Source organism: Natrix helvetica, assembly GCF_964273705.1.
Source record: "Natrix helvetica genome assembly, chromosome: 1".
NCBI lineage: Eukaryota > Metazoa > Chordata > Lepidosauria > Squamata > Natricidae > Natrix > Natrix helvetica.
In genome coordinates, this window is record NC_138548.1 from 195,185,442 (window position 1) to 195,211,383 (window position 25,942).

At 42.9% G+C, this 25,942-nt stretch overlaps 1 protein-coding gene across 1 annotated transcript; it reads right to left on the reverse strand.

Annotated features, from left to right (window-relative positions):
- On the reverse strand, positions 1 to 25,508 carry RAB3D (RAB3D, member RAS oncogene family). The gene is made up of 5 exons (XM_081932616.1): positions 25,229 to 25,508; positions 20,005 to 20,232; positions 15,137 to 15,255; positions 1,030 to 1,154; positions 1 to 886 (listed from the first exon to the last, which is right to left on the reverse strand). Exons 2-5 carry the CDS (start codon positions 20,230 to 20,232, stop codon positions 696 to 698), a joined length of 663 nt encoding a protein of 220 aa, XP_081788742.1. The 5' UTR covers positions 25,229 to 25,508; the 3' UTR covers positions 1 to 695.
- Positions 25,509 to 25,942: the final 434 nt, after the last annotated feature.

Consider the following 25,942-nt stretch of genomic DNA (forward strand, 5'->3'; position numbering starts at 1 on the left):
TATGCTGAGCCTGAGTATTGTTTAATGTCAAATTTTCAGAGTTTTGTATTGGTACTTTTGTATCAACAAATAATTTGGGATGTCCTGCAGTATTATGAGAAGTATAAATAAATAAATACTCTTAAGATACCTAGTAAGGGAGAATGGAACTATCCAAAGATTTAGCAGGAAACTTCTGTACAAAAACAAGTTTTATTATTAACTAAATTCAAATGAAGGCTTTGCTTGGCATTTCTTAGTGCTTTATTCTATCCATCAGTGTGTCAAAGACTATACAACAATACTCAAAACTCTCTTCATGAAATATTCCTTGAAAGTTTTCACCGTGCTGAGATGTTCTTTATATTAAGTTTTCTGATTTATTGTCAACATTTCCATAAAGGTTTGTATGTGTTGTTTATTTCCTTGGGAGTTCTGTTGTGTTCTTTACCACTAGCACGCTGTATTGCTCTGATGACAGTTGCATTGCTGATCACATAATAATACAAGATCCAAGCTAAGTTTTCCAAGAAGGTAAAGTCTCAGGAGGGGAGGAAACTCATGCATGCTGTCAGAGGCCAAACAGGCACAGTCAGAGGCAAACAGAGAGATGAGCCAACCAGCAGTCAAAGGAGATGAGCAATTTGCTGAACCTTCCTCCTCATTTATGTAGAGCAGCGAGGCACTGCAGGTCTCAGTGGTCGGCAAAATTCTGTCTAGCAGGAACAACTGTTGGACTGTGAAGCTGACGCTTCCTTCAGGTCAATGTTCTTGTGATCGGTGCTGTTCATGCCAGAGCTTGCATCCAGGCTCTCATTCATCTTCTCACAGATTATGTCCACCAAGCACTCAAAGACCTGGTTAACATTGATATTATCCTTGGCACTGGCTTCAAAGAATTCTAAACCTGGAAGGAGAAGAAATGTTTAAAAAAAGAAGAAGCCCAAAGGTGGGAGGGGAGAAAGAGTGGGGGGCATTTCTTGTTTTGTTGGGTATGAGATTTGAGAGCAATCTAATCTGGAGATGTTCCCATATAAGAGAAAAACAAACCTAGTTCATCAGCAAGTCTCTTGCCATCTTCAGGGGATATTACTCGATTATCCTCCAGGTCACACTTGTTCCCAACCAAAATCACTTGAGCATTATCCCAGGAGTAAGTCTTGATCTGAGTTGCCCTAAGAGAGGAATATAGAAGAATTCTGGAATGGATTTGCTATTGGATTTGTAATTTCACAGTTACCTAAAAAGAACAGCCAGTGACAGTCACAAGGCAGAATAATAATCCTCGTTTCATCAGTTCATATACACTATTATTTCCACCTTTTGAAAAAAAGGAACCGTGTTGATTTGAATGGTGGTTGCTCTTTCCCTAATTGACAGGAATGGGGAAAGGGAAATCAGAATCTTTATTGTCTGCACACACCCAGAATGAGATACCAATACAAATCTATCACTTGGTTTATTCAGACAGGAAGGTCTTAACGCTCTTAACTTCTTCTGCAATCATCCCCACTGGTCTCATCAAATGATGGTGTGCCTCACAGCAGAAACTACCAGTCAGTAGAAAACAGCATTCAACTGCCAGTGCCACTAAGCTTTTTAAGATGAGCTTTTGAGTGTATGAGTTACAATAATTCTTTTTTTTTTTTTTTTTTTCAAGAAGTTTTATTGGTTTTTTTAAAAACATTTATGCGGAAAAGGGTAAGTGGAATAGTTACAAATTTTGGCAGTTGCAAGTATGGCAGACGCCCCCTCCCTCCAGACTCCTAGGTTACATCAAAATATCAAACCTTATTACATAGTCATAAAAAAAATCAGCATATTAATTCTAGAAAAAATACTTTTCAATCAGTTTATATAATTATAATATATAGTCTAGTTGTAAATTCATTAATACTTTCGGTCTGTTTATAACATTGTGGTTTTCTTATTTATTTTTGTGATCTGAGCTTTCTTGGTGTTGCCCCTTCACCCCCCGCTGGCAGAGCTCCGGCCCCTCCCGTGTCCTGTATAACCGTTGTAGTGTCATCTGTTTTTTCTAGGTTCGCTTTGTTTTTTTCCATAAAGGCCTGTGCCTCTATGGGTGTGTTGATTCTGATTCTTGTCTCCTCCCAGAATATCAGCATACCTTCAGGCATCAACCATCTAAACCACACCCCCTTCTGGTATAATTTATTCGCCAATTGCGAATAGCTTTTCCTTTTTTCCCTAATTTTTTTGGGAATCTGCTTTAGAATGGTTATCTCCCTATCGTGGTATGTCAGTGTTTGCCCCCTTTGTACACCCAGAATTTCATCTCTTGTGGTTTTCCTAAGAAATTTAATATGAACCTCCCTGGGTACATTATGTGTTCTGGCATATGCTGAATTCACTCTATAAGCTAGATCTATCTCCCATTCCATCTGCTGTTTATCTTTGTGTATGTATTCAGCTAGAATGTTAGTCATAATGTCCCTTATATTTTCCCCATCTGCTTCTATTACATTTTGAAATCTAAGATAAAAGGACATTCTTTCAAACTCTGCTTTCATTTGTTGGATGTCAAGTTCTTTGTTCCCCTTCTGTAAGGCCTCTACCCCCCCCCTCGCCTCCGCCACCCCACCCTCCACAAGGTCCAGTCTCTGTGAGTTCTTAAAGATTTGGGCTTGATTCTGTTTAATTTCATCTTTCATTTCCCTTAACTGTTTCTTAATTTCCTCCTGGCCTTGTAAAATTTGTTGAAGCATTTGTTGGAAGTCTATCTCTGTAGTCTTGGGTTGCATCAGTTCTGATATCTTTGACTGTGTAGCTGGACTAGACGTTGCAGACGTTGGAGCAGAAGTAGCAAAGCCAGGCTTTCCAGGAGGTGGTCTTTTTGGAGACATGGTTTATGAAGCAAGGAGATCAGTCAAAGTAGAGACTGGGCAGCTGGAGAGGTAGAGCAGGCAGGCGAATTCAGAAGGCAGAGGATCCAAATAGATGGGGATTTCTTTAGTCACTCTAGCAGTAGATGAAAGTTTTTTTTCTCCAAAGAGTTCAGAAAGTAGCAATCCACAAGAAATTCCTCTGGGTGACTCGGAGACAAAGACCGGAAGCCTGAATTTTAAAGGTGGAGTCAGGTTTCACAGTTCATGAAGACAACGGAAGTGTGCCATCTTGCCCTGCCAGCTTTGGGCTCAGAGGCATAGTAAAATTTTTAAAAGTTCAAAAAGTTCTCAGTTCATCCATTAGTTCTGGAGCTAGGTCGAATGAAAATCACTTTTATAGGGGTGAGGCATCATTAGTTGGCTCTCCCCCCTCCTCCTCTCTGGGGATGGAAGGAAAGTCTTTTCAAGCCGCTTGTCCGAGGGAGGGGGGGAAATCCCCCTCCCTCTAGCCGCACCTCTAGCAGGGATCCGAAAGTTTAACTTTTTAAAAGTGCTGAAAAGTTCATCAATTCAAAAGCGAAGGAATGCAGAAAGGAAGCCTCTCACCATACTGCCGCTGCTTCGTTCGGAAGTGTGTTCTCCGATCGGCATGGGGCGAGACGCGTGCGCACGCACGTCCTCCAAAACTGCTCCCCGATGCCTAGAACGAAGCGGAGGAGCCCCCGCCAGCCGCCGCCGACGCCAGGACCCTCCGCGAGCCGTTCCTTCGGCAAGACGCCCCTCCAAGGCGTCTTGTGCCCCCCCAGAAGCGGGGGAAGCCCACCGGGAGAGCTGGAGCAGGCAGCGATCTGCCTGTCGCCGTAGCCGCCGGAACCGGAAGTGAGTTACAATAATTCTGGAAGCTCTTTTTAGAACTGTAGTGGACTAGGGAGAAAAAACTGTGGAGCCTCCAATAACCAGGTAGCTGAGGAAGATGGTGGTGGACATATCAGAAGGAAGGTAATATGACAGAAAAGACAAGTTCTAAAAAAAAGAAGAAATAGAATGACTTCTAAAACAGTCATAATTTAGAGTTTGAAGAACTTTTGGAAAGTTGTGTTTTGTTAGAGTAACTTGTGTAAGCAATGACTGGAGATATTCTTGTCATTGTTGCAAACCATTTCTGGTTGGTGGAGTAGTTTGCAGAAGAATTGTGGCTGTTCTTGTTTGATGGGTGGTTGGGGAATGTGGTTTATTATAATATGAAAAAGGAAAAGATTGGAATTCAGTTAGTAGGTGTGCATTTTTATTTAGTTTGTTTTGCTATTGTTAGATATTAAGGAGATTATTAGTGGGTGGGCCTTCGCCTCATTTATGGATTATGTATTCAGGAGACAGCATGCTTAGGGTTCTCCCTGAGGATCAGATGGGCAGTTTGGCCAAGGCCTTAGTCACTGCCTATCAGAGGTGGTATTCAGAAGGTTCTGATCAGTTCTGGAGAACCAGTAGCGAAAATTTTGAGTAGTTTGGAGAACCAGTAAATACCATCTCTGACTGGCCCAGAGGTGGGTTCCTACCAGTTTGCATGAACTGGTAGTGGTTTGGCAGGCTGGGTCGCTGGAAGCGGCAATGACCCAGGCCTGCCACGCCCCCGAACTGGTTTTCCCATCTTGATTTTTGCTTCTGCACATGCACAGAGTAATTTTTATTGCACTGGCTGGCCACGCCCCTGAACCAGGCCACTCCGACACTGCCCTGCCTCGCCTTCGCCATGCGGATGTACAGAACTGCCTCCTCCTGCCTACACACAGGTAAGCAGCATTTGTGCTAGCCTAGTTCCCCCTCCCCACTGGCTGCAACCCGGGCTCCACCTGATCAACTGGGCAGCTGGCAGGGAAAGTGGAGAGCGGGCGAGCAGGACTGGCTTGGCTTCCAATGCTTCGTCCAGCAATGGGTGGTGCCGGCAAGCAGTAGCGAGCCCCAGGCCAGCATCCCTGCCTCTTTCCTCCAAGAGGAGGAGGAGAAGCATGGATGGTGAGAGCAGTCATGGGTCCAACCCAGCCAACTTTAACAGGCGGCTGAGAGGAAGAGCGGCGCTCACTGAGGCAACCTGGCTTGCTTTCCCATCTCCCTAGCAGAAGCTTGGCCTTCTCCTCCCCCTCCCTCTCATTTCTCCCCCTCCACTCTCGCCTCATGCCGCTCCTGCTGCTGCAACTCCCTGTCCCATCACTGATTGCCCCTGCCCCTCCCTCGCCTGGCCTAAGAAGGTAAGGGTGACAGCAGGGATGGAGAAGCAGCCAGGGCTGATTCTCCAGTGTCTCACTTTTGTGGAGCTTCTTCTGGCCCTTGTTTGTGCTGGGCATGCCTCACTTGGGGAGATGCGCAGCCTGCTCTCTGCCCAGAAACACTGGCCTAGCTCAGCTTTCACACACAAGAGCTGGTAAGATGGGAATGGAATCTGGGAGGAGGGTACGTCGAAAAGGGGGACAGGCCAGCAATGCCCAGCCGTGGCTTTAAAAGGCTCAGGGCAGCGGGAAAAGGGAGCTGGCCCCGCCGAACCTCACCCACCCACCCCAGGTGTCAGGCTCGGAGAAAGCTCTCCCCCCATCTCTCTATGTCTGTCTGTCTGTCTGTCTGTCTGTCTGTTTCTCTCTCTCTCTCTCTCTCTCTCTCTCTCTCTCTCTCTCTCTCTCTCTCTCTGTGTGTGTGTGTATCTGTCGCTCTGTTCTCTTCTCTCCCTTTTGAAAAGGCATGGCTGGGCCAAGCCAGCACGCTCACTTTGGGGGGCTTTGCTACTTTTATTTCTCCTTTTGGGAAATTGATTGCCAGCCATGGCAGGGGCTTCCTTTCGGGTGGTAGCTGACCATGGCAGGGCTGGGAGGGTGCACACGTGCAGGGAGACCCTCCCTCAAGTGATCACCAAAGCGCAGCAAAAATGCGCATGGGGTGGCCAGATGCTCACTTAAGGAGGGTCATAGCATGATGCAAAAGGACGGGCTCCTCTCCTGCACTAAGCCCCCTCCCCTGCAGTGCCTCATCCGAGTGCAGAGGGTGCAAGCTGCAGCCCGAAGTGACAGGAAGCTAAGGCTGCCTTACGTGCAAATGTGGCATGAAGGGAGGTACAGGGCATTTCGCTCCTGCACTAAGGCTCCAGCGACCCACCTCCTCCTCTTCTCATGTGTGTGTTTGTGGAGGAAGGAATAACATGGCAAGGTGATGGCTGGATCCTTAGTGCAGGAGAGAAGCCACATCCTTTGCATCCTGTTAATATCCTCCTTAAGCGAGCAGCCTCCCGCCCCAGGAACGCCTTTGCTGCACTTTGGCGCTTGCACGCGCACCCTCCCAGCTGCACAAAGCAGCTAGATGAGGAGAGGGTATATGTGTGGAGGTGCTCGCTTGCCCCCAGCATTTGGCTCTGGCACAGCCCTGGCATAATGAACATTTCCCCTCTAGTCGCCGAAACCAACGGTGTCTTTTTTGTGTGTGTGCACGTTTCTTCATCTGCGTAATTATGCCTTCGCTGGAAGGAGGAAGGAAAGCCTTTTGTTTGTTGTGGCTCCTGCAGTTGCCAAATGAGAAGAGGTGAACTGAACTGCTCTTTTTTATTATGTGCCTGAAAGCACCAGCCAGCCTGCTTTGTTGTCTGGACCCTCTCCTTCCCTCACTCGGCTGTTATTGCGGGGTGCCGCCAGGCAAGCGTGGGGTGTTTGTGTGTGTAGGGGGGACATGGACCGTTCGGTGCTGAGATAGAAGCAGCTGTGGCAGTGGGAAAAGAAAGGCATTTTTGCCAACCTCCCAGCTGGCAAAACAAACATTTTCGCCAGTTCTGTGGGCGTAGCTAGTTGGGGGGGGGATATGACTGAGTGGGCATTTATGGGAGTGATGTCAAGTTGGCCATGCCCACTCCGTCATATGCCCCCACCTAGCCACGCCCTCAGAGCCGGTAGTAAAAAAAATTGAAACCCATCCCTGGACTGGCTCCACCCCCATCTTTTCTCTGCCTCTCGAATCCCAGCTGATCTGGAGGAAATGGGGATTTTGCAGTATCCTTCCCCTGCCACGCCCACAGAACCGGTAGTAAACAAAATTGAATCCCACCACTGCTGTCTAGTATGGGTGGGGTCTGAAGTCTGGGTTCATATCACCTCTCTGCTGCTTCTCATGTGAACTGATCTTGATGTCATTGGGAATCAGGTTGCATATAGATTTAAATAAATAAATATCACTCATCAAACAGGCACATCTTGGGCCAGACTGCAGGTACCAATAATAATCTGTGATTGGGAGACCCTGTTGTGACTCCTTTGTCATGGAGCAGTCACTATCTGATCAGACTGCATTGATTAGCAGGGCTGCTGGGTCAATGTTCAGAATCCGTTTGCCATGTTTTCCAGATTGGCTTAAGTTCCAGAAGTCACTGCTCTGAAAGCTGGTTAATATGCCAAGCCCTTCAGCAGAGGAGGCCATGGTGACTATCTGAAATTATCAATTATCCCTGGTTTCGATAGAATTCTAGAATGGCTGGGTCATATCTAAAAGCAAGTAAGTACAGCTTAAACATTCCTTGAAAAAGCTAAGCTATATCAGGGAAAGAGATCCTTGAATCCATTGAGTCTGGTGATAGTCACTTAAGGGAGCTGTTCTGGATAGGGCTGATGCATCTTGAATCATTATCACTAAATGAGAAAGTGTTACTGATTTTCTTCACAAAGTTGCTCATAGTCATTGTTGGATAGCCCCTTGCCGAGTAAGCTTTAGGAGGAAGCTAACAAACCTATGGCCTATGTTGTTAGATCAGTCTGACCTTATGCTCCTTGGGACTAAGAACAAAGTGCTTGAATGTATTTGAGCCATTATTCGTCTCTAGGCTGGTATTGGTTGGGATGGAGAGAATCAAAATCATGAATGGCTTCCTTAATCTCTTCTTTTTAAATGGGTACAAGCTTGGCATTCACTTGACCAAGGATGTCTACATTGGAACTGGCAAACAAAACAAAACAAAAGCTGAATCCAGACAAGTCAGAATTGTGGGGGGTGGGGGAGGAATCTCAATCAATCAACAAGGACTCTTCCTGCTCTGGATATTGTTTCTGGAAGGGCCAGATTGTGGCCTTAGGGTAGGAACCTGTGCTATCCAGAATGCCGAGCTCACATGCCATTTTCCACTAATCTCTTCCTAAAGAGAGATCATTTGGATGTTCTTTGTCTCCTGGTTATTTTCTTCTAGCCTGTGTAAGGATTCCCAGACATTGTAATAGGTAAAAAAATAGCAGCCAGAACATGGCATCTCTTCTGCAATGGCTCCAAGAGATTTCCAATTTAAGATATAGATGTTATTACATCTAAATACCCAAGTGGCTTGGCCTCACCTGCTTTCCACTCTAAGTGCATCCTGCGTGATAAGTGTCCCATTTAGAATCCATAAGAGCTGTGGGATCCTTGGCTGTTCAGTCTGCTGCTTTTTCATGATTTAGGAGAAGGTTAGTCTACATTAGCTTATCTCCACAGAAGATACATTTTTAACTGCTATTGATCTTTTAAGGCTAAAATCATAATTTTGTATTGAACCATTTTAACATTAGTTCTTGTTTAAGATATGGTCTTTTTATGTTTGATATATTGGGAGAGGGGGGTTTGCTATTTATTGCTTTTTACTGAAACCACTGAGAATTGGCTTCTATTCTTTTTCAGGATGTTTCCTAAGTTTCTAAATAGAAAGACCACTTGCCAAACTGACACGGTGAAATCCACAATCTAAATTAGGACTAAGGAACTGCTGGAACTGGAGCAGAAGGAGAGGGAAGCAACCAAGTGTTTTATATCAGTGTAAATGCTAGTAGTCTAGTACTGATACTGGTACTGTTGAGCTTTCATGGATCAGGCACCACCAAAAATGTGGGATTTCTTATTTCTGAAATACTGTATTTTGGAATATTTGCAGTCATGTAACAATTTTCTCAGCTAATTTGGACAAAGAGTCTCCCGACTTTCTCAAAGACTAACGTGAAATAAACTTGCAGCAAGGCACTCAGTGCCTAAAACACCTATGTCCATACCATAAAACAGAAAAGCTTGGCGACTTCTAAATAAAAGCCTCTTGCTCTACTAATTGAGACTTAAGACTAATTAAGACACAGTTTTTAGTGAAAAGCAGAGAGAAAGATGATGTAGTATAGAATGCCATTTTGTGGGGTTAATTGGTTAATCAGTAGTTGGCAAACCACGGTGATTAAATCAGTCAAAATCCACATTCCTTCCTCTTAATCCTTTTGCTTACAAGAAAGACACGTAGACATCACATTCCATGCAGCAAAATATTAACTAAGTATAGAGTCACGTATCTATATCATGAAGTGTCCATGAAGTGTCCATGAGGTGTCCATGAGGAAAGCATGCATCGGTAAACCAATCAATAGTTGCCAAGTGGATTTTCTGTCCAATGAGCTTTTACTATTCTGAGAAGTTTGACAATAAAAGGGAGCCCCGAACAATGCTCTGAGTGGGTGCCCCTCCCATCAGGGTGCCTTCCATCGGGTGGCCTTCCCAGCACAACCTTACTCCTGTCTGCGTCTGCTTTTTCTACGTTACCAACATTCAACATCTGGTGACCCCGACGTGATCTCCTATACTCATTCGGCTGGACGAGCCCAGGTGCACCACAGCCAACTTCGCTCCTAATTTTTCGTGAGTATGGGGGGGGGGGGCAAACTGTCAGCTCCGCAGAAGGTTCATCCTAAAGAGCTGCAGAAATTACTTAAATGTAGTGAAGTGACAGGAGTTAGTCTACCTAAGTTAGAAAACTTAGTAGGTGAAATAGGTTGTCAATGTCCCTGGTATCCCGAGGCAGGTACTTGGGAATTAGGGGACTGGATAAAAATTGGAATATAATTGCACACCGAGCCACAAGCTCCTATTCAACATTTATTGTTGTGGAAAAAATGTAAGGATATAATAGAGAAGGTGAGGACTCATAAACTCCAGGCACCAACTACGTTAAGGCCAGTGGAACCTAGTTCCCTTACTGCTCCAATATCAATTGTCTCTACAAAGGAGCCGATTGGAGCAGTTCGAGCAGGTTTTCTAGAAGAACAGAAAAAAGGAAATCTTACAGGACAAGAACTTGCAGAAGGGCTTCAAGCCTTCCCAGGGGTACAAACAGTGGATCCACAAGGCCAGGCACAATATCAGTGGAATTCATTACCATATCAAGTGTTTTGAGGAAAAGTATCACTGAAACGGGGTTACGTTCTACCTACACAGCAGGAATGCTGGAAGGTATTTCTAATGGTTATCAGTTAATCCCACAAGCCTACCCGGTTGTAGGACGATGTGTCATAAAGGCCTTTCAGAGAGTGCCAATATCAGGAAAACCTAGTAAATCTTTTTCATCCATACATCAGGGTGCAGGAGAGGCTTATCCTGATTTTATTGATAAATTGCAAGAAGCCATCCAACGGCAAATAGATAATGAAGAAGCTAGCGGGGAATTGCTGAAACAACTAGCTTATGAACATGCTAATGCAGATTTTCTTAAAGCTTTGGTGTCTATTATAAATAAAGGGAAATATACTTTAGCAGAAATGTTGAAGGCATGTTCAGACATAGACACAAATGCATTTCAAATGGATGAATTAGCAGCTGCATTTAATTGCAAAAAACCTGGACATTTTAAACAGCAATGTCAAGCTCCAGGTGGGAGCACCTATAGAGGTAATGGACCAGATGGGGGCCACTTCAATGTGGTACACCAAATCCAAATATGATACCAAGAGAGTATCAAGTTATGGTTATTGATCTAAAGGATTGTTTTTTCACAATTCCATTATGCAAAAAGGATAAACCTCTTTTTGCCTTTACTGTCCCAGTTATAAATTCAGAAAAGCCAACGGAAAGATATCAATGGACAGTTTTTCCTCAAGGTATGTTAAACAGTCCTACATTATGTCAGCACTTTTTATCTAGAGCTTTAGAACCTTTTAGGAAAAGATATCCTCACGCTATAGTTTATCATTACATGGATGATATTTTAGTCTCGGCACCAAAGATTCCTTTAAATTGGCTATCTGAATTGACTCAAGATCTTGCAGTTTATAGATTGCAAATAGCACCAGAAAAGATACAAGTTAAAGAACCTTTTCTTTATTTAGGTCATAAACTATTACAGACTTATTCATACCCACAAATTCCTCAATTAAAAATAGAGGATACATTGTCGTATGTTAAATTGCAACAGCTTTTAGGTTCAATTAACTGGTTACGCCCATATGTGGGTCTTCCTACCAGTATACTTAGTCCTTTATTTGGTGCATTAAAACTAAGAGATAATCCTTCTGATTTAATACAATTGACAGCAGCGCAGAAGGAAGTATTTGACCAAATAAACAATGCATTAAAATTAGTCTGGGTGGATAGATGTCAGGACCTCCCCCAGGCCTGAAAGTGTTGTTCCATGGTATTTGTGCATGTATGTGTATGTGTGTTGAGATCCTTTAATAATGGAAAATGGAGCTCATTGGCTTATGTACAGCTTCCTGAAATAATTGTAATAACTGCTTTGCATGAAGAAAGAATGAAATGGGATTTTTGTATGTGAAATTAATGATTGCAGTGCAAATGTGAGTATATTGATGGTAAAAGTTGGTATGAATGTAGTTTGATTCCCTTTCATATAAAGAAACAGTAAGTTGCAAGATTGTTTAATGGTATGTGTGTGTATGCATGTGTGTTATCATTTCCAAACCTGAAGGGAGGGTGAGATCCTCTAATAAAAGAAAATGAAGCTTGGTGGCTTGTGAAAAAAAAAGCTTCCTGAAATACTTATGATTGGTGGGCATGAGCAAGCATGAAGGTCTGATTGCAGTATGAATGTGAGTATGTGTCCCCGATGCCCCAGGGAGTGATAAGTGAAGGGATCCAGAGACCTGTGACTGCCTGTGTGAATCCCCCCCCCCTCCTTCTGGGTTATTCTTTGAAGGGAAGCAGGAAAGGCGGGGAGAATGAGTGTCTGCTCATTTTTACCATGAGTGTGTGTATGAAATGCCCCCAGTGATACCTGTGAATGCCTCTGTGCATCCCCCCCTCCTTCTTTCCCTCCTTCCTTTTGGGTCATTAAAGGCGGCTGAAGTTTTTCTGCTCACTTTAACCATTTTTTCTCTCTTCTGAGAAATTTAAAGTAAATGGGTGATCTGCTCCTGCACCTTTACCTTTCACTATTGTGATCTTTCATCTGCATATAAAAGTTATGCAATTACATTTCTTTGTCTGCTCTGACTACAATTTTGATTTTTTTTCTCCTGGAAATATCTTCATGTTACAATTAATACTTCTAATTTCATTTGGGCTACTCTGCAAAAAGGAGAGGCTACAAAACATGTTATAAATCATTGTATTAGGACATTTGCTGTTATGGGCCTACCCACCACCTTCAAAACGGATAATGGCCCAGCATATTGTAGTAAACTCTTTGCTGAATTTTGTGAGAAATGGCAAGTTAAACACATTTTTGGCATTCCCTATAATTCCACAGGGCAGGCTATGGTAGAACAAGCTAATCATACCCTAAAATCAGCTTTGGAAAAACATAGACAAACAGGGGGAAATCCCGTAGGCCTTCCTGGAAAACAGGAATGGCTGAACAAAGTTCCATTCACATTAAATCATCTTAATATAAAATATTTATCTACTCCAGTGGATAATCACTTTGGCCATAGAACAAGTCATCCTCAGCCACAAGTAATGTATAGATTGTTACCTAATCCTGAATGGCATGGTCCGGTTCCTTTGTTAACAAGGTGACGAGGATATGCTGCTGTGCTTGCTCCAACAGGACTTGTGTGGATTCCAGTGTAGTGTGTAAAACCTTGGAAAGATGTCGTGGCACGAAGGATTGAAAAATCCAATACCCAACATCTCCCTCAGCCTGCAGAATCCTCAAACGGATCGAGACCGGGCATCTCGGAAGAAACATAATCCAACTTGGGGACAAATTAAGGCTTTGTCTGTTCAAGCCAGTAAGCTCTTGCAAGATCAAAATGTGGAGCCAACACCAGAGAACTTTTTAGTGGCTGCTTTTTCTTGCTTAAATTCAAATTCTCTCACTATTGTGTTGTGCATACTTTTTACATGTCTTTTCCCTTCAACTTTGGCAATGCTATCCCCACAGGAAGGCATTCCAGAACAAGGACTTTGGGACCAAAATTGCCTTCTGTGGGATGTTCAAAATATTTCAAAAATGATTAACAGAACTGACTGTTGAATTTGTATGCATTGTAATCATGGTAATAATTGGTTTAATTTGTTGCTGTTGCTGCACTCAATGTGCATCTCCATTAATAACAATGTTTCGGCCCAGAATTCGACCTCATAGACGCAACATAATGTATGCGTGCAAATGGTTAAAACAAAATGAATTAAAATAAAAGAAAGGAGGAAATGTGCGGTTAATTGGTTAATCAGTAGTTGGCAAACCACGGTGATTAAATCAGTCAAAATCCACATTCCTTCCTCTTAATCCTTTTGCTTACAAGAAAGACACGTAGACATCACATTCCATGCAGCAAAATATTAACTAAATAGAGAGTTACATATCTATATCATGAAGTTTCCATGAAGTGTCCATGAGGTGTCCATGAGGAAAGCATGCATCAGTAAACCAATCAATAGTTGCCAAGTGGGTTTTCTGTCCAATGAGCTTTTACTATTCTGAGAAGTTTGACAATAAAAGGGAGCCCCGAACAATGCTCTGCATGGGTGCCCTTCCCATCAGAGTGCCTTCCATCGGGTGGCCTTCCCAGCACAACCTTACTCCTGTCTGCGTCTGCTTTTTCTACGTTACCAACATCCAATAATTTTTCATCTATAATCCATCCCAATAAACAATTTACTGATTCAGTATTCTTGCGCATCTGGGGTCATTTTCACCAAAAGGCTCTCTTTTACTAAGAGGCATAGTAACCATATTATAAAAAAGATACAGAGACTCTGGAAGGGGCGCAGAAAAGAGCAGTAAAGATAATTGAGGGCCTCATGGCTAAACATATGAAGAATGATTGCAGGAATTGGGTTTGTCTAGTTTAGTGAAAAGAAGGACTAAGGATGACATGATAGCAGTGTTCCAATATTTGAGGGCTGTCTCAAAGAAGAGAGGGGTCAATATATTCTCCAAAGCAGCAGAAGACAGAACAAGAAGGAAAACCTCATAGTTGGAGTGTGAGAACAGGATAATCCAATATCCTGTTCTATATTCATGACAGATATTTGTGGCATATCAGACTCTTAGATATTTCAAGGCTCTTGAAACTATGTACAAGCAACAGACTCGTCCAGTAGCATAGAATACTAGCACATCAGGTAGTTCTTGATTTATGACTGCAATTGGGACCGGAATTTTGGTCATAGGTTGTGACTGTCATAAGGTGAGACATCTATGTGACCAGACCTGATTTTATGATTGTTTTTAATTCAAGAGAAACTTCCTAACAGTGAGGACAGTTAACCAGTGGAACAGCTTGCCTTCAGAAATTGTGGCCGCCCCATCACTGGATGTTTTTAAGAAAAGACTGGACAGTCACTTATCTGAAATAGGTATAGGTTCTCATTCTTGAGCAGGGAGCTGGACTAGAAGACCTCCAAGGTCCCTTCCAGCTCTGTTCTGTTCTGTTCTTATTCAGGCATGAGTGAAACTCTTTTCTCAAATGAGCATTTGTTGCCAGAAACCAGTTAAAACATTGCAAATCATGGTCATGTGACTGCAGAACATGCAACCAGTTTTAAATGTGAGCCAGTTACCAAGTGCCTAAAAGACACGTGACTGCATGGGAGATGGGGGACAGCACAATATTGTACAATAGCCAGAAGTGCTTAACAGGCTGTAAAACTCTCTTTTTGAATCTGTCATAACTCTGAACAGTTGTTAAATTACTAGTCATGAGTTGAGGTTGACTTGTACAATAGGGGCACGTATCCTATTTATAATATGTTGCTTTAGAATCAGTCAATTGATAAAGCCATACAATGTCACCTCTTCTGACTGGCAGTGTTATTTTGGGCCCTGATATTTCCCAGCCCTGTTGTCAAAATCCTTTAATTTTAGATGCCAATAAGCTGCTGTGCACATGAGACACTTTTCTCTAACTCAGTCGTGGCCCCTTAATGTACTGGTAAGAAATTCTGGCCCTGAGCAAGTTCCTAAATAGCAAGATGGTTGTGCCTGTAAAGAGTACATACCAACTGAGCACATTTCAAAGTCTGTTTTCCTAGTCCATAACTGGAAATCACCCCCTTGACCGAAGAAGTCCTTGTTCCAACTCAGGAATCTGCACAGCAAAGCTTACCAGTCTTGTACAGCATTGAAAGACTCCTGGTTGGAAATATCATACATGAGTAAAAAACCCAATGCTCCCCTGTAGTAGGCTGTTGTGATGGTTCGATACCGCTCTTGGCCAGCTGTGTCCTTACAAAGACAGAAACAGAAAAAGGACACAGATCAATTAAATGACTTCCCCAATTTCATCTATCATCTTTTTTCATTATCATCAGAAATTTCTCTGTGACCTCCCATCTTGCTTATTTTTATAATCAATCAACCTATCAAACAGCACCCCTAGCTCAACATAGCTCTTGCTGCATTGATACAAGAGTCTTTCCATTTTTCAGATTGACATGTGGCTAATGGATGCAAAGTATGCCGAACCTCATTCAATCTCAAAAATTCAGAAATCCCTCCAGGGGAAATCTATAATCTAAAGCAGGGGTGTCAAACATCAGGTCCGTAGGTCAGATCCACGAAGTGAGCCTGGAAATATCAAAGGACTGGCCTGCAGCATCTTTGTTGGCCAAAACGGGCCGTGTGTGGCCCCATGGTACATTTTCGGCTTCCTGCAGCACTCTGCCAGCCAAAAATGAGCCATGTGGGGGTCTTGTGAGCCCCCAACACAGCCTGTTTTTGGCCAGCACAGTGAAGCTGGAGGCTGGGGAGGCTGAAAATGGGCGGTGCAGGGCCTTGGGAGGCCTCCACACGGCCCATTTTGGGCTGGCAGAGTGCTGCGGGAGGCCGTTCAAGCGAATACGAGACAGAGGAGGTTAATAGTAGTTTCTAATATCTCTATTTTCCACATAAGTAAAATACTATTATTTTTACTATTTGGTGTCCCTGTATGCTGGTTTGTGGGTGTTCTTCCGCACCACTCTCATTACACTCGCTCTCCTAGCGGGGAGCTTACCTAACAAAGATCACCCTTTTCATCTAAAATATCCTTGTAACGTACAATTTTCCCCCCAATTTATTCTTTCTGCTCCCCCCTTTTTCTCGTATTATTTTAAAAGCAATAAAAAAAACTAGAGACCAAGTGGCCTGTCCCCATGCAGCTAGATGTCACATATCTTACAGTAGTGATCCCCAATCTCCTGGCCATGGCCCATTGGGAACCTGGCCACCAAAATGGCAGGTGTGCAGGATTTAGGCTGCATGCATAAAACTATTTCCCTCCCTGCTGCTGAAGCCGCGGCCAGCACTGCAGGTCCTTGCAGCCAAAAAGGTTGGGGACCGCTGCCTTAGAAATCACAAGGGAGTGTAAAAGATGGGAGAGATCTCATTCAAAACCTACCTGTCTGATCCTGTCTTGGAATACTGCTATCATGTCACCCAAAGCTCTGTTCTTCATATATTTTAGTCTCCAGGCCTTTAAGCAACTTTGATGGGTGTTCTCTGAACTTTTTTCAACATCTCACCTTTTTTGTAATGTGGTGACCAAAATTGGTTGCAGTATTTCAGGTGTGGTCTTACTTAAGCCTTTATAAAGCGGTACTAATACTTCACGGGATTTTAAATTAAAATTAATTATGTTGGATTGTTCAAATCTTTCAATATCTTTTTGGATCCTGAGCTTGTCTTCAGGGGTGTTGGCTATTCTTGTCACTTAATCTGGAAATTTGATAAATTTCCCTTCTGTGCCTTCAACTAAGTCATTTATTAAGATATTGAAGAGTACTGGCCCTAAGACAGAACCTTGTAGTACCCCATTTCTTACTTCCCTCCATGTAGTACCATTAAAAACTACTCGTTGAGTATAGTTTGTCAGCCAGCTACAAATCCATCTGGTGGTTATGTTTTTCTAGCTTATCAAGAAGTAGGTTGTAGCAGGGGTGAAATTCAGCAGGTTCTGACAGGTTCTGGAGAACCGGTAGCAGAAATTTTGAGTAGTTTGGAGAACCATCAAATACCACCTCTAGCGGCTCCAGAGTGGGGTGGGAATGGAGATTTTGCAATATCCTTCCCCCAGGAGTGGGGAGGGAATGGGAATTTTGTAGTATCCTTCCCCTGCCATGCCCACCAAGCCACACCCACAGAACCGGTAGTAAAAATATTTGAATTTCACTGGGTTGTAATCTACTTTGTCAAATGCTTTACTGAAATCTAAGTAATGCTATGTCCAGAGCATTTCTCTGGTCTACCAACTTAGTCTCTATCAAAGGATGAAATAAGATTGTTTTGGCATGATCTGTTTTCAACAAACCTGTCTGGTTACTTAGTTATAACTTTATTTGTTTCTAGATGTTCGCAGATCTTTTTTTTAAATTATCTTTTCCAGGATCTTCCCAAGTATTGATGTTAGACTGATTGGTCTATAGCTTCCTCAGGTACTTCCCCGGTGTTCCAAGATTTTTAATAATGCGGAACATTTTTAATAAGAAATGTCTTCATTAAACCAATGAAAGAAAATCTTGCTACATAAAAAAGGGAAAAGAATGTAGAAAAAAACAAGGAAAAATTATATACAGGATTCTGACTGCTCCAGAGGCTTCAGGGAAGCATCCTGAAGGTCCCTCAAGCCATCGGAGCGCTCAAAACGACCCTCCGAGCAAACCGGAAGTCACTTGCGGTTTGCTTGGAGGGTCGTTTTGACTGCTCCGTAGGCTTCAGGAAAGCATCCTGAAGGTCCCTCAAGCCTCCGGAGGGCTTGGAGGGTCGTTTTGACTGCTCCGTAGGCTTCAGGAAAGCATCCTGAAGGTCCCTCAAGCCTCCGGGGGTGGGGGAGGCTGTTTTCGCCCTCCCCAGGCTCCTATAAAGCCTCTAGAGCCTGGAGAGGGCAAAAAAAACATGCAAAAAATGGGGTGTCGCGCCTGTAGTGCGCGCATGCGCACGGGGGGTGTCGCGCATTGTATTATGGGTGCGACACGCCCACACACTACCCCCTGTGCTCCCCCCACTTATGGCACGCGAGCCAAAAAAGATTCGCCATCACTGTCCTATTCCATTAAAAGATGGCCCGCTACAATAGTAATTTAAACCATTGCAACAAAGAGTGTTCATTTAACGGTTAAGTGGTTTAACACATCAGGTTAGAAACTGGGAGTTCTGTCCTGCCTGAGGCACAAAGCCAGCTGAGTGTAAGGGCTCCTCTCCTAACTTAAGAAAGTAAAGACTCTTGAAATGGATTATTTCAAAAGGAACCTTTAATTAAGAAGAATGGAAGCCGTTAAGGCAAAGCAACATCTGAATCCCTTTAGGCAATGCAAGTGGAATTAAAGTAATAGTGACCCCTCCCCTTTATTCAGAATGCAGTTTCTGGCCAATACACAAGTGTGAAAATGTTTCCTTTACCAACTGCCCTGAGAGCCGAATAAACATACATTCCCATGGCTATCTTTCATTAGACAATAAAGTAAGGTATCCCATATGGCCATCATAAACATCCCTCCAGAGATACTGAGATCTCCGGCCTTCCGGCACCAGGAGAGCAGTTGTAAAATATCACTTGTCATGGGCACTTCCAATAAATTGACTCCGAGGCCCCCCCCTTCCCAATTGAATGGCAGTATTACGTTTAGGGATCTGACACAAGCCAGTTGCTTTCTCTCAGTCCTATGGAGCAGGCAATGGCAAACTACTTCTGAGAAAAACCTTGCCAAGAAAACCGCAGGTCTCTAGGCCAGGCAGTCACCGGAAGTCAAGACTGACTCAAAGGTACAAAAAACAAAAATGAAGCCATTGTGGAGTATCTGTGAGTTAAATATAATAACAGACTGTCAACAGAGGGCTTTTAAAATTATTTGGGGGATTTAACAGTTAACAGCTTTCTTACAGTGAACTTGATAAGGGTGGACTTGACTGGCAGACAATAGATTTATATATTTGGGGTATTTGTTAAGAAAATGTGTTGTAAAATAGTAATTTAGCAGGTATAGATGGAAAATATATAACTATTTTAGACCCGCAATGCAAGGTGAGGAAACCTATTAGATCTGTGATAGATACAGGTACCAGCATTCAACTAGAGTAGAAGTTATATATATTTACTGTCCCTTTTTGGGAGAGGGGGCGGTTTAAAAATCTAAGAAATAAATAAAATAAAATAAATGTTATATTTGTTATATACTTTTTTTCTTTACTTTTTTGTGTCTTGTTTGTAATTCTTGTTTTTGTTTTCATTCTGCACTTTGTATTTCATCTTGGGAGGGGGGGGGAAATACAAAACAAAAAACCACAAATAATATAATTCTTGACATTACTTCCATCTTCACATATATCTTTCCAGGAATAAATATTGACCTGGATGTTTAAAATGGGCATTTTTAAGTTTACAAATCTATCCATACATACTCTCCCTTTGCCATACCTAATTACACCTATTAGGAATACTTTCCAATGCCTAAAAACCAGAAACATTCTATCAGTATCGCACTTTTTAAGAAAGGCACTAGTATGATAATTTCTCCAATTATCATTCAATTGTAAATTGTATGGATGCTTTATGTTTTACAAGCTTCTGGGTTAGCTAGAAGAGGAGACATTTCTAGTTGATAAATGAGCAGACATTAGAGAAGGCAGGTCAGTGATCGATCAATGCGCAATTTAGAATTTCTAGTACAGAAATTCATGCAGGCTTATCCCTGCTTCCCTGCAATCAAAGGCTGATTCTAAAACAATAAAAGCAACATCCTGGGAAGAAGAACTGAGGATTCCAATTGCTTTGGAGATATTTTCTTCAGTTTCAGTTCTTAGGAAATCTACCTCACTGCTGAAACATGCATGTTCGTCCATCAATTGATATGATATTAAGGTTTAATGAAAGAAAGCCATGTATTCCCCTTTGCAGTCCTTGAACTACGCAGGCACAGACTGGTTGCCTGATCTAGAGCTCTGCCAACTTCTGTTTTCAGTTCCTATACTCTGCTTCCCATGAACAGTAAAGTATCTTACCCAAATCTGCAGCTTGACTCTTTTTTCATTCCTGTAGATAGTCTTCATCTTGAAATCGATGCCGACAGTGCTAACAAAGTCTGAAGTAAAGGAATCATCAGCATATCGGAAGATAAACGAAGTCTTGCCTACACTGCTGTTGCCAATGATCAAAAGCTTGACCATGTAATCAAAGTTTTGGTGGGCGGCCTCCTTGGGCATCTTTCGGGTGTCATTTGCAGAGGTCATCTAAGGGAGAGAAATTAATATCACTAGTGAACTTGAGGTCAGAGTAGAATCCCAATGCTCATTCTAGAGCTTGCAAAAGGAAGCCATATTCAGGCATGATAACCCCTTAAGCAAGACAGAGACACAGATATGTTCACCTACCCCACCCACATCATCTCTTGCCTGTAGCGGCTGTCTTAAAAGAAAGAGCACAACTGTTAGCACAAGCATCACAGTGCTTCCTTTGATGGGGATCCCTGTATAGGGATCAATTCCAAGATAATAGAATAGAATAGAATTCTTTATTGACGAAGTGGGATTGGACACACACGGAATTTGGTGCATATGCTCTCAGTGTACATAAAGAAAAATAAAATAGACTACATTCATCAAAAATCATAAAATACAACACTTATTGAAATAATTTGCTTACTAATAAGCAATCAAATTATACTAGGAAACAAATAAAACAATATAAAATTTAAAGATGGAAACAACTTATAGTCTTATAGGTTATAGTCATAAATGGGAAGAGATAGGTACTAGGAAGGAAGAGAAGAATAATAGTAATACAGTCTTAGTAGGTAAAATGCTGGGGTAAAATTCAGCAGGCTCTGACAGGTTCTGGAGAACCAGTAGCAGAAATTTTGAGTAGTTCAGAGAACTGGCAAATACCACCTCTGGCTGGCCCCAGAGTGGGGTGGGAATGGGGATTCTGCAGTATCCTTCCCCTGCCAAGACCACCAAGCCACGCCCTCAAAAAAAATTGAATTTCACCGGTAATATGACAGTGTTGTGGGAATTAGTTGTTTAGTAGAGTAATGGCATTCGGGGAAAAACTGTCCTTGTGTCTAGTTGTTCTGGTGTGCTGCGCCCTATAGCGTCATTTTGAGGGTAAAAGTTGAAACAATTTATGTCCAGCATGTGAGGGGTCTGTAGTTATTGTCACAACCCTCTTTTTGACTCGTGCAGTGTACAGGCCTTCAATGGAAGGCAGGTTGGTAGCAATTGTTTTTTTCTGCAGTTCTAATTATTTGTTGAAGTCTGTGTCAGTCTTGTTTGGTTGCAGAGCCAAACCAGACAGTTATGGAGGTGCAGATGACAGACTCAATAATTCCTCTATAGAACAAAATCAGCCGCTCGTTGGGAAGTTTGAACTTTCTGAATTGGCACAGAAAAAACAATTCTTTGTTGTGCTTTTTTGATGACATTTTTGATGTTAGGTGTCCATTTTAGGTCTTGAGATATGATAGGAACCTAGAAACTTGACGTTCTCTACTGTTGATACTGTATTGTCTGGTATTGTAAGAGGTGATAGTATATAGGTGGGTTTCTCCTATAATCTACCACCATTTCTACCATTTGGAGTGTATTTAGTTCAAGATTGTTCTGGTTGCACCACAAAGCTAGTTGTTCAACCTCCCGTCTGTATGTGGATTCTTCATTGTCTCAATTGAGACCAATCACTGTTGTATCATCAGTATTTTAACAGAGGGATCTTTTGAGATGCAGTCATTGGTATAGAGAGAGAAGTGGAGCGGGCACACAGCCTTGGGGGGCTCCTGTGCTAATTACACAGATGTCTGATGTGATTTTGCCTAGTTTCACCTGCTGCTTCCTGCCTGTTAGGAGGCTTATGATCCATTTACAAGTGTGAGCAGGTAGAGTTAGCTGATTTAGTTTAGTTAGAAGAATATCTGGAATAATTTTATTGAATGCTGAACTGAAGTCTACAAAGAGGATCCTTGCGTAGGTCTTTGGAAATTCAAGATATTGTAGGATGTAGTGCAGAGCCATGTTAACAGCATCATCTGTCGATCTGTTTGCTCAGTATGTAAATTGCAGGGGGTCTAACAGCGGATCTGTGATGGTTTTCAAGTGGGACATCACTAGCCTCTCAAAGGTTTTCATAGGTACAGATGTTAGAGCAACTGGTCTGTAATCATTCAGTTTTTTGATGGAGGGCTTCTTCGGCACTGAGGTTATAGTAGAGTGTTTGAAGCAAGAAGGAGCATAGCCCATCTCTAGTGATTTATTGAAGATTTGGGGGAAGATGGGGGCCAATTGGTCAGCACAGACTTTTAAGCAAGGAGTTATCTTCTCTGGGCCTGGAGCTTTTCCTGGCTTTCCGCCAATTGCGCCCCCTACTGGACCGGGACGCCTTACGCACAGTCACTCATGCGCTGGTGACGTCTCGCCTGGACTACTGTAACGCTCTCTACATGGGGCTTCCCTTGAAATGCACCCGGAGGCTACAGTTGGTCCAGAATGCGGCCGCACAGGTAATTATGGGGAGTTCCAGGTACTCCCATGTGACACCTTTCCTGCGCGAGCTGCACTGGCTTCCTGTGGTCTATCGGGTGCGTTTCAAGGTTTTGATAACGATCTTTAAAGCGCTCCATGGCTCAGGACCTAGTTACTTACGGGATCGTATCTTGCCCCATACATCCCTGCGACCAATTCGCTCGCACAGAGAGGGACTCCTCCAGGTGCCGTCCACCAGACAGTGCCGAGGGGCGGCGCCTAGGAGTAGAGCCTTCTCTGTGGCAGGCCCAGCCCTGTGGAATGACCTCCCTCCGGATATTAGGACTACCTCTGACCTCCGCTCCTTCCGTGTAAAGCTCAAGACCCACCTATTTCAAGTAGCTGGCCTGGCTTAACTATAGTCTGAACATATCGCTCCTGACGGGTTTTTATTTTTGTAATTTTATTTAATTTATTTAGGGGATTTTAATATTGTGATTTTAACTGTTTCCATCCATTTGTCCACCTCCTCTTTGTATACGTCTTTGTATACGTCTTTGTATATGTCTATATTATATGTATGTTTGTCTATACTTGTATTTTTATGTTTTTATTGTACGCCGCCCCGAGTCCTTCGGGAGAGGGTGCGGCTAAGAAATAATAATAATAATAATAATAATAATAATAATAATAATAATAATAATAATAATAATTATTATTATTATTATTATTATTATTATTATTTTGTCTGTGAAATGGACCTTGCACTTCCTTTTCTGTGATTACTAGGGGCTGTGAACCTAATGGGATGGGGTCCATGGTAGTAGGTTTGGCTGTTGTTGGCGTGTCTGAGATGGAGGTTGTGGAGATAGGTGAATGTAGTTTCCTTTCAAATCTGCAGTAAATGGTTCAGGTCATCTGTCAGTTGTTGATTCCCTTCAGCCTGGGAAGGTGGTTTGCCATAACTGGTGATCCTTGGGACTTGTAATCAATGGATTTGTAATCCCATTCACTGGGATTACAATTAAATGGGATTACAGTTTTAGTAGATACTTGTAATCCCATTCAATGGGACTTGTAATTCAATTCAACTCAATGTAAGAAAAATTTATTTTCAGACCTTCTCTGTCGATATAGGGAAGATAAGAAGGCAGGGTGGTATAAATGCATTTTTTTCTCATTTAGATCTAAAACCGTGCATGATAAAAGTCTTCATTGGCCAACACATACTGTGATGATCACTTAATAAGAGACAACTCAAAAGATCGCAATTTAGTGGAATTCTCAGCTTTCAGTCCCAGTGTCAGATTTCCTAAAAATGCCCTAATTGATTCATAAGTATCGAGTCACGTTTTCAATACAAAACCAGTCATTTATTAGGAGCACCATTAGGCAACATCTGTTTGCAGACAAACCTATGCTTTGTTTGACTTATCTCTGAACTTTATCCCTGTTCCTTCCCTCCCCTCAGTCTGTGTCAGAAATCACATTGCCCTATAAGATGCACCCCTCCCAAACCGGCTGCATTAATCTGAGATCTGACTCCAGCCGACAGTATGCATGGAATGTAGTCCTCCCCATTCTGTCCCCATGACAACACTGAGAGTTGACACTCAGGTTCTTCTAAGACAACAATCTTGGTTTGAGACACCTTGGTTGAATCATCATCTCAGATTTTAAAGTCAGCAGATTCACTTATAGTACTTCAAGGTTTAAAATGCTTATCCTGGAGCAGCATACTCCACAACAGCCACTGATGTAACAGAAACTTCTCTTCCTCTTCTCCTCACAATCAAGAGCGGTGCAAAAAGCCAAGAGGAAAGACTCCAACGGCAGTTAAGTTCCATTCTTCAACTACATCTGGAATCCCTCCCCAGGTCATGCTAGAGCTAAAGAAAGCATCTAGGAGGAGTCAGTGATTTTGTTCTATCTGCTTGGAAGTAAATGGATGCCAGGCTAGATCACCCTGTCTTGGCACACCCTAGTTAGCAAACATTAGCATGATCTTGAAAATTCACTAAAAGAAGTTACCGCCCCTTGACATTACTCACTAATGCCAAAAAGATAAGGGTGACCTGCTGTGCAGATGTCCCTGAAGAGATATGTCCAAGTAAGGAAACAGATGCACACACACACACACTGGGGACTCTGTGCAGCTGCTTTTTTAGGGTCCTATAGCTGTTCTGAATAGCCACTAGTTTCCAATGAAGGGATGGTCCCCTAATTCTCCCCTCTCCCTATTTTTTACTGAGAAAGAGCAGAATATTTTGACACATTCTTGAAAGAACACTGTGATTTGTAAATTCACCATCCGAACTCTGCTGATGTTGATTCCTTAGTGATTTAAATACATAAATCCTGATCATTAAGAAGGAAAGTAATCTCATGCCATTAGTTTTATTCCTCTCCTTTTCAAAGAGGAGCTCTAACTGATGTTCTCAGTTGCCGGAGAAGGCAATGGATCCCTGGTCGTTCCCCAACACCCAACTTCGTGACTCTGGAATGAAGGAGAGTCAAATCACACAGCCTTCCTGCGTTAACCCCAAGACAGTCGCCTTCGCCTTCCCTCTCATCAACACACCCCGAAGTCTCAAAGGAAGAAGTTCGCATCCGGCAATTTGGAGTGGCAGCCTCGCTTAGCGAACAAGAGGAGCAAAGGCAACTCCGACGCTGAGCAACGCCAGCTGCCCGGACAGCAACCCGACATTGCGATTGGCCGTAGGGCTCCCTTCGAAAGAGTTACGGAACAAGCCAAGATCACTGACTGACTTACTTCGCCTGGTTTCTCCCGCAGGCTGGAAGCTGCTGCGATTTTCGGCCTGATTTAGTTGCTCCAGAGAAGAAGAGAAGCAGCAGTACGTGCAGCTCCTGATCTGCACGGGAGGAGAGCAAAGCTACCCTCGGAAAAGGAAGGAGTGCTCGAGCCGTCTTCCCGCAGCCGACCTCAGCAATCGACGCTTCATATTATCCAACCACTCCCACCTGGAGCAGGTCCGGAGCGCCCGCCCCCACCCGACCCCCGCCGGGTCCGGGGATTGCAAGGCGGTTCTTCGCCTGAACGCGGAAGCAGGATGCCGGGCGCTGCCCTCGAATTCTTACGGGTCTCGATCGCCCTGCTGTAGTTACGAGAGAATCTCACTTCCTTCCTTGTGGCGGGACCTCACTGGTAGCACACTGGTAGTACTTTTTTAGAGGGGTTGAAACATTCTCTTTCTAATGAGAATGATTTAACAGAGTTTCTCTAAAGTATTTTAATTTTTTTGTAAAAGTGGGCTGAAAATACCCTATTTTTACACTCAACCTGTCACTCTCAACTTTAGACTCAAATTGTAAACTATTGGAAAGCAATAGGAGAATGACATTTTAGATTCGAAAACCTTGTGTTGCTAAGTTATTATGCACAAAGTTTCACATTTATCATACCTTTCCTTCCAGAGTTATAAAAAGCCATACTAACTATTTTTCGAGCTGCAATATTTTCGGCCAA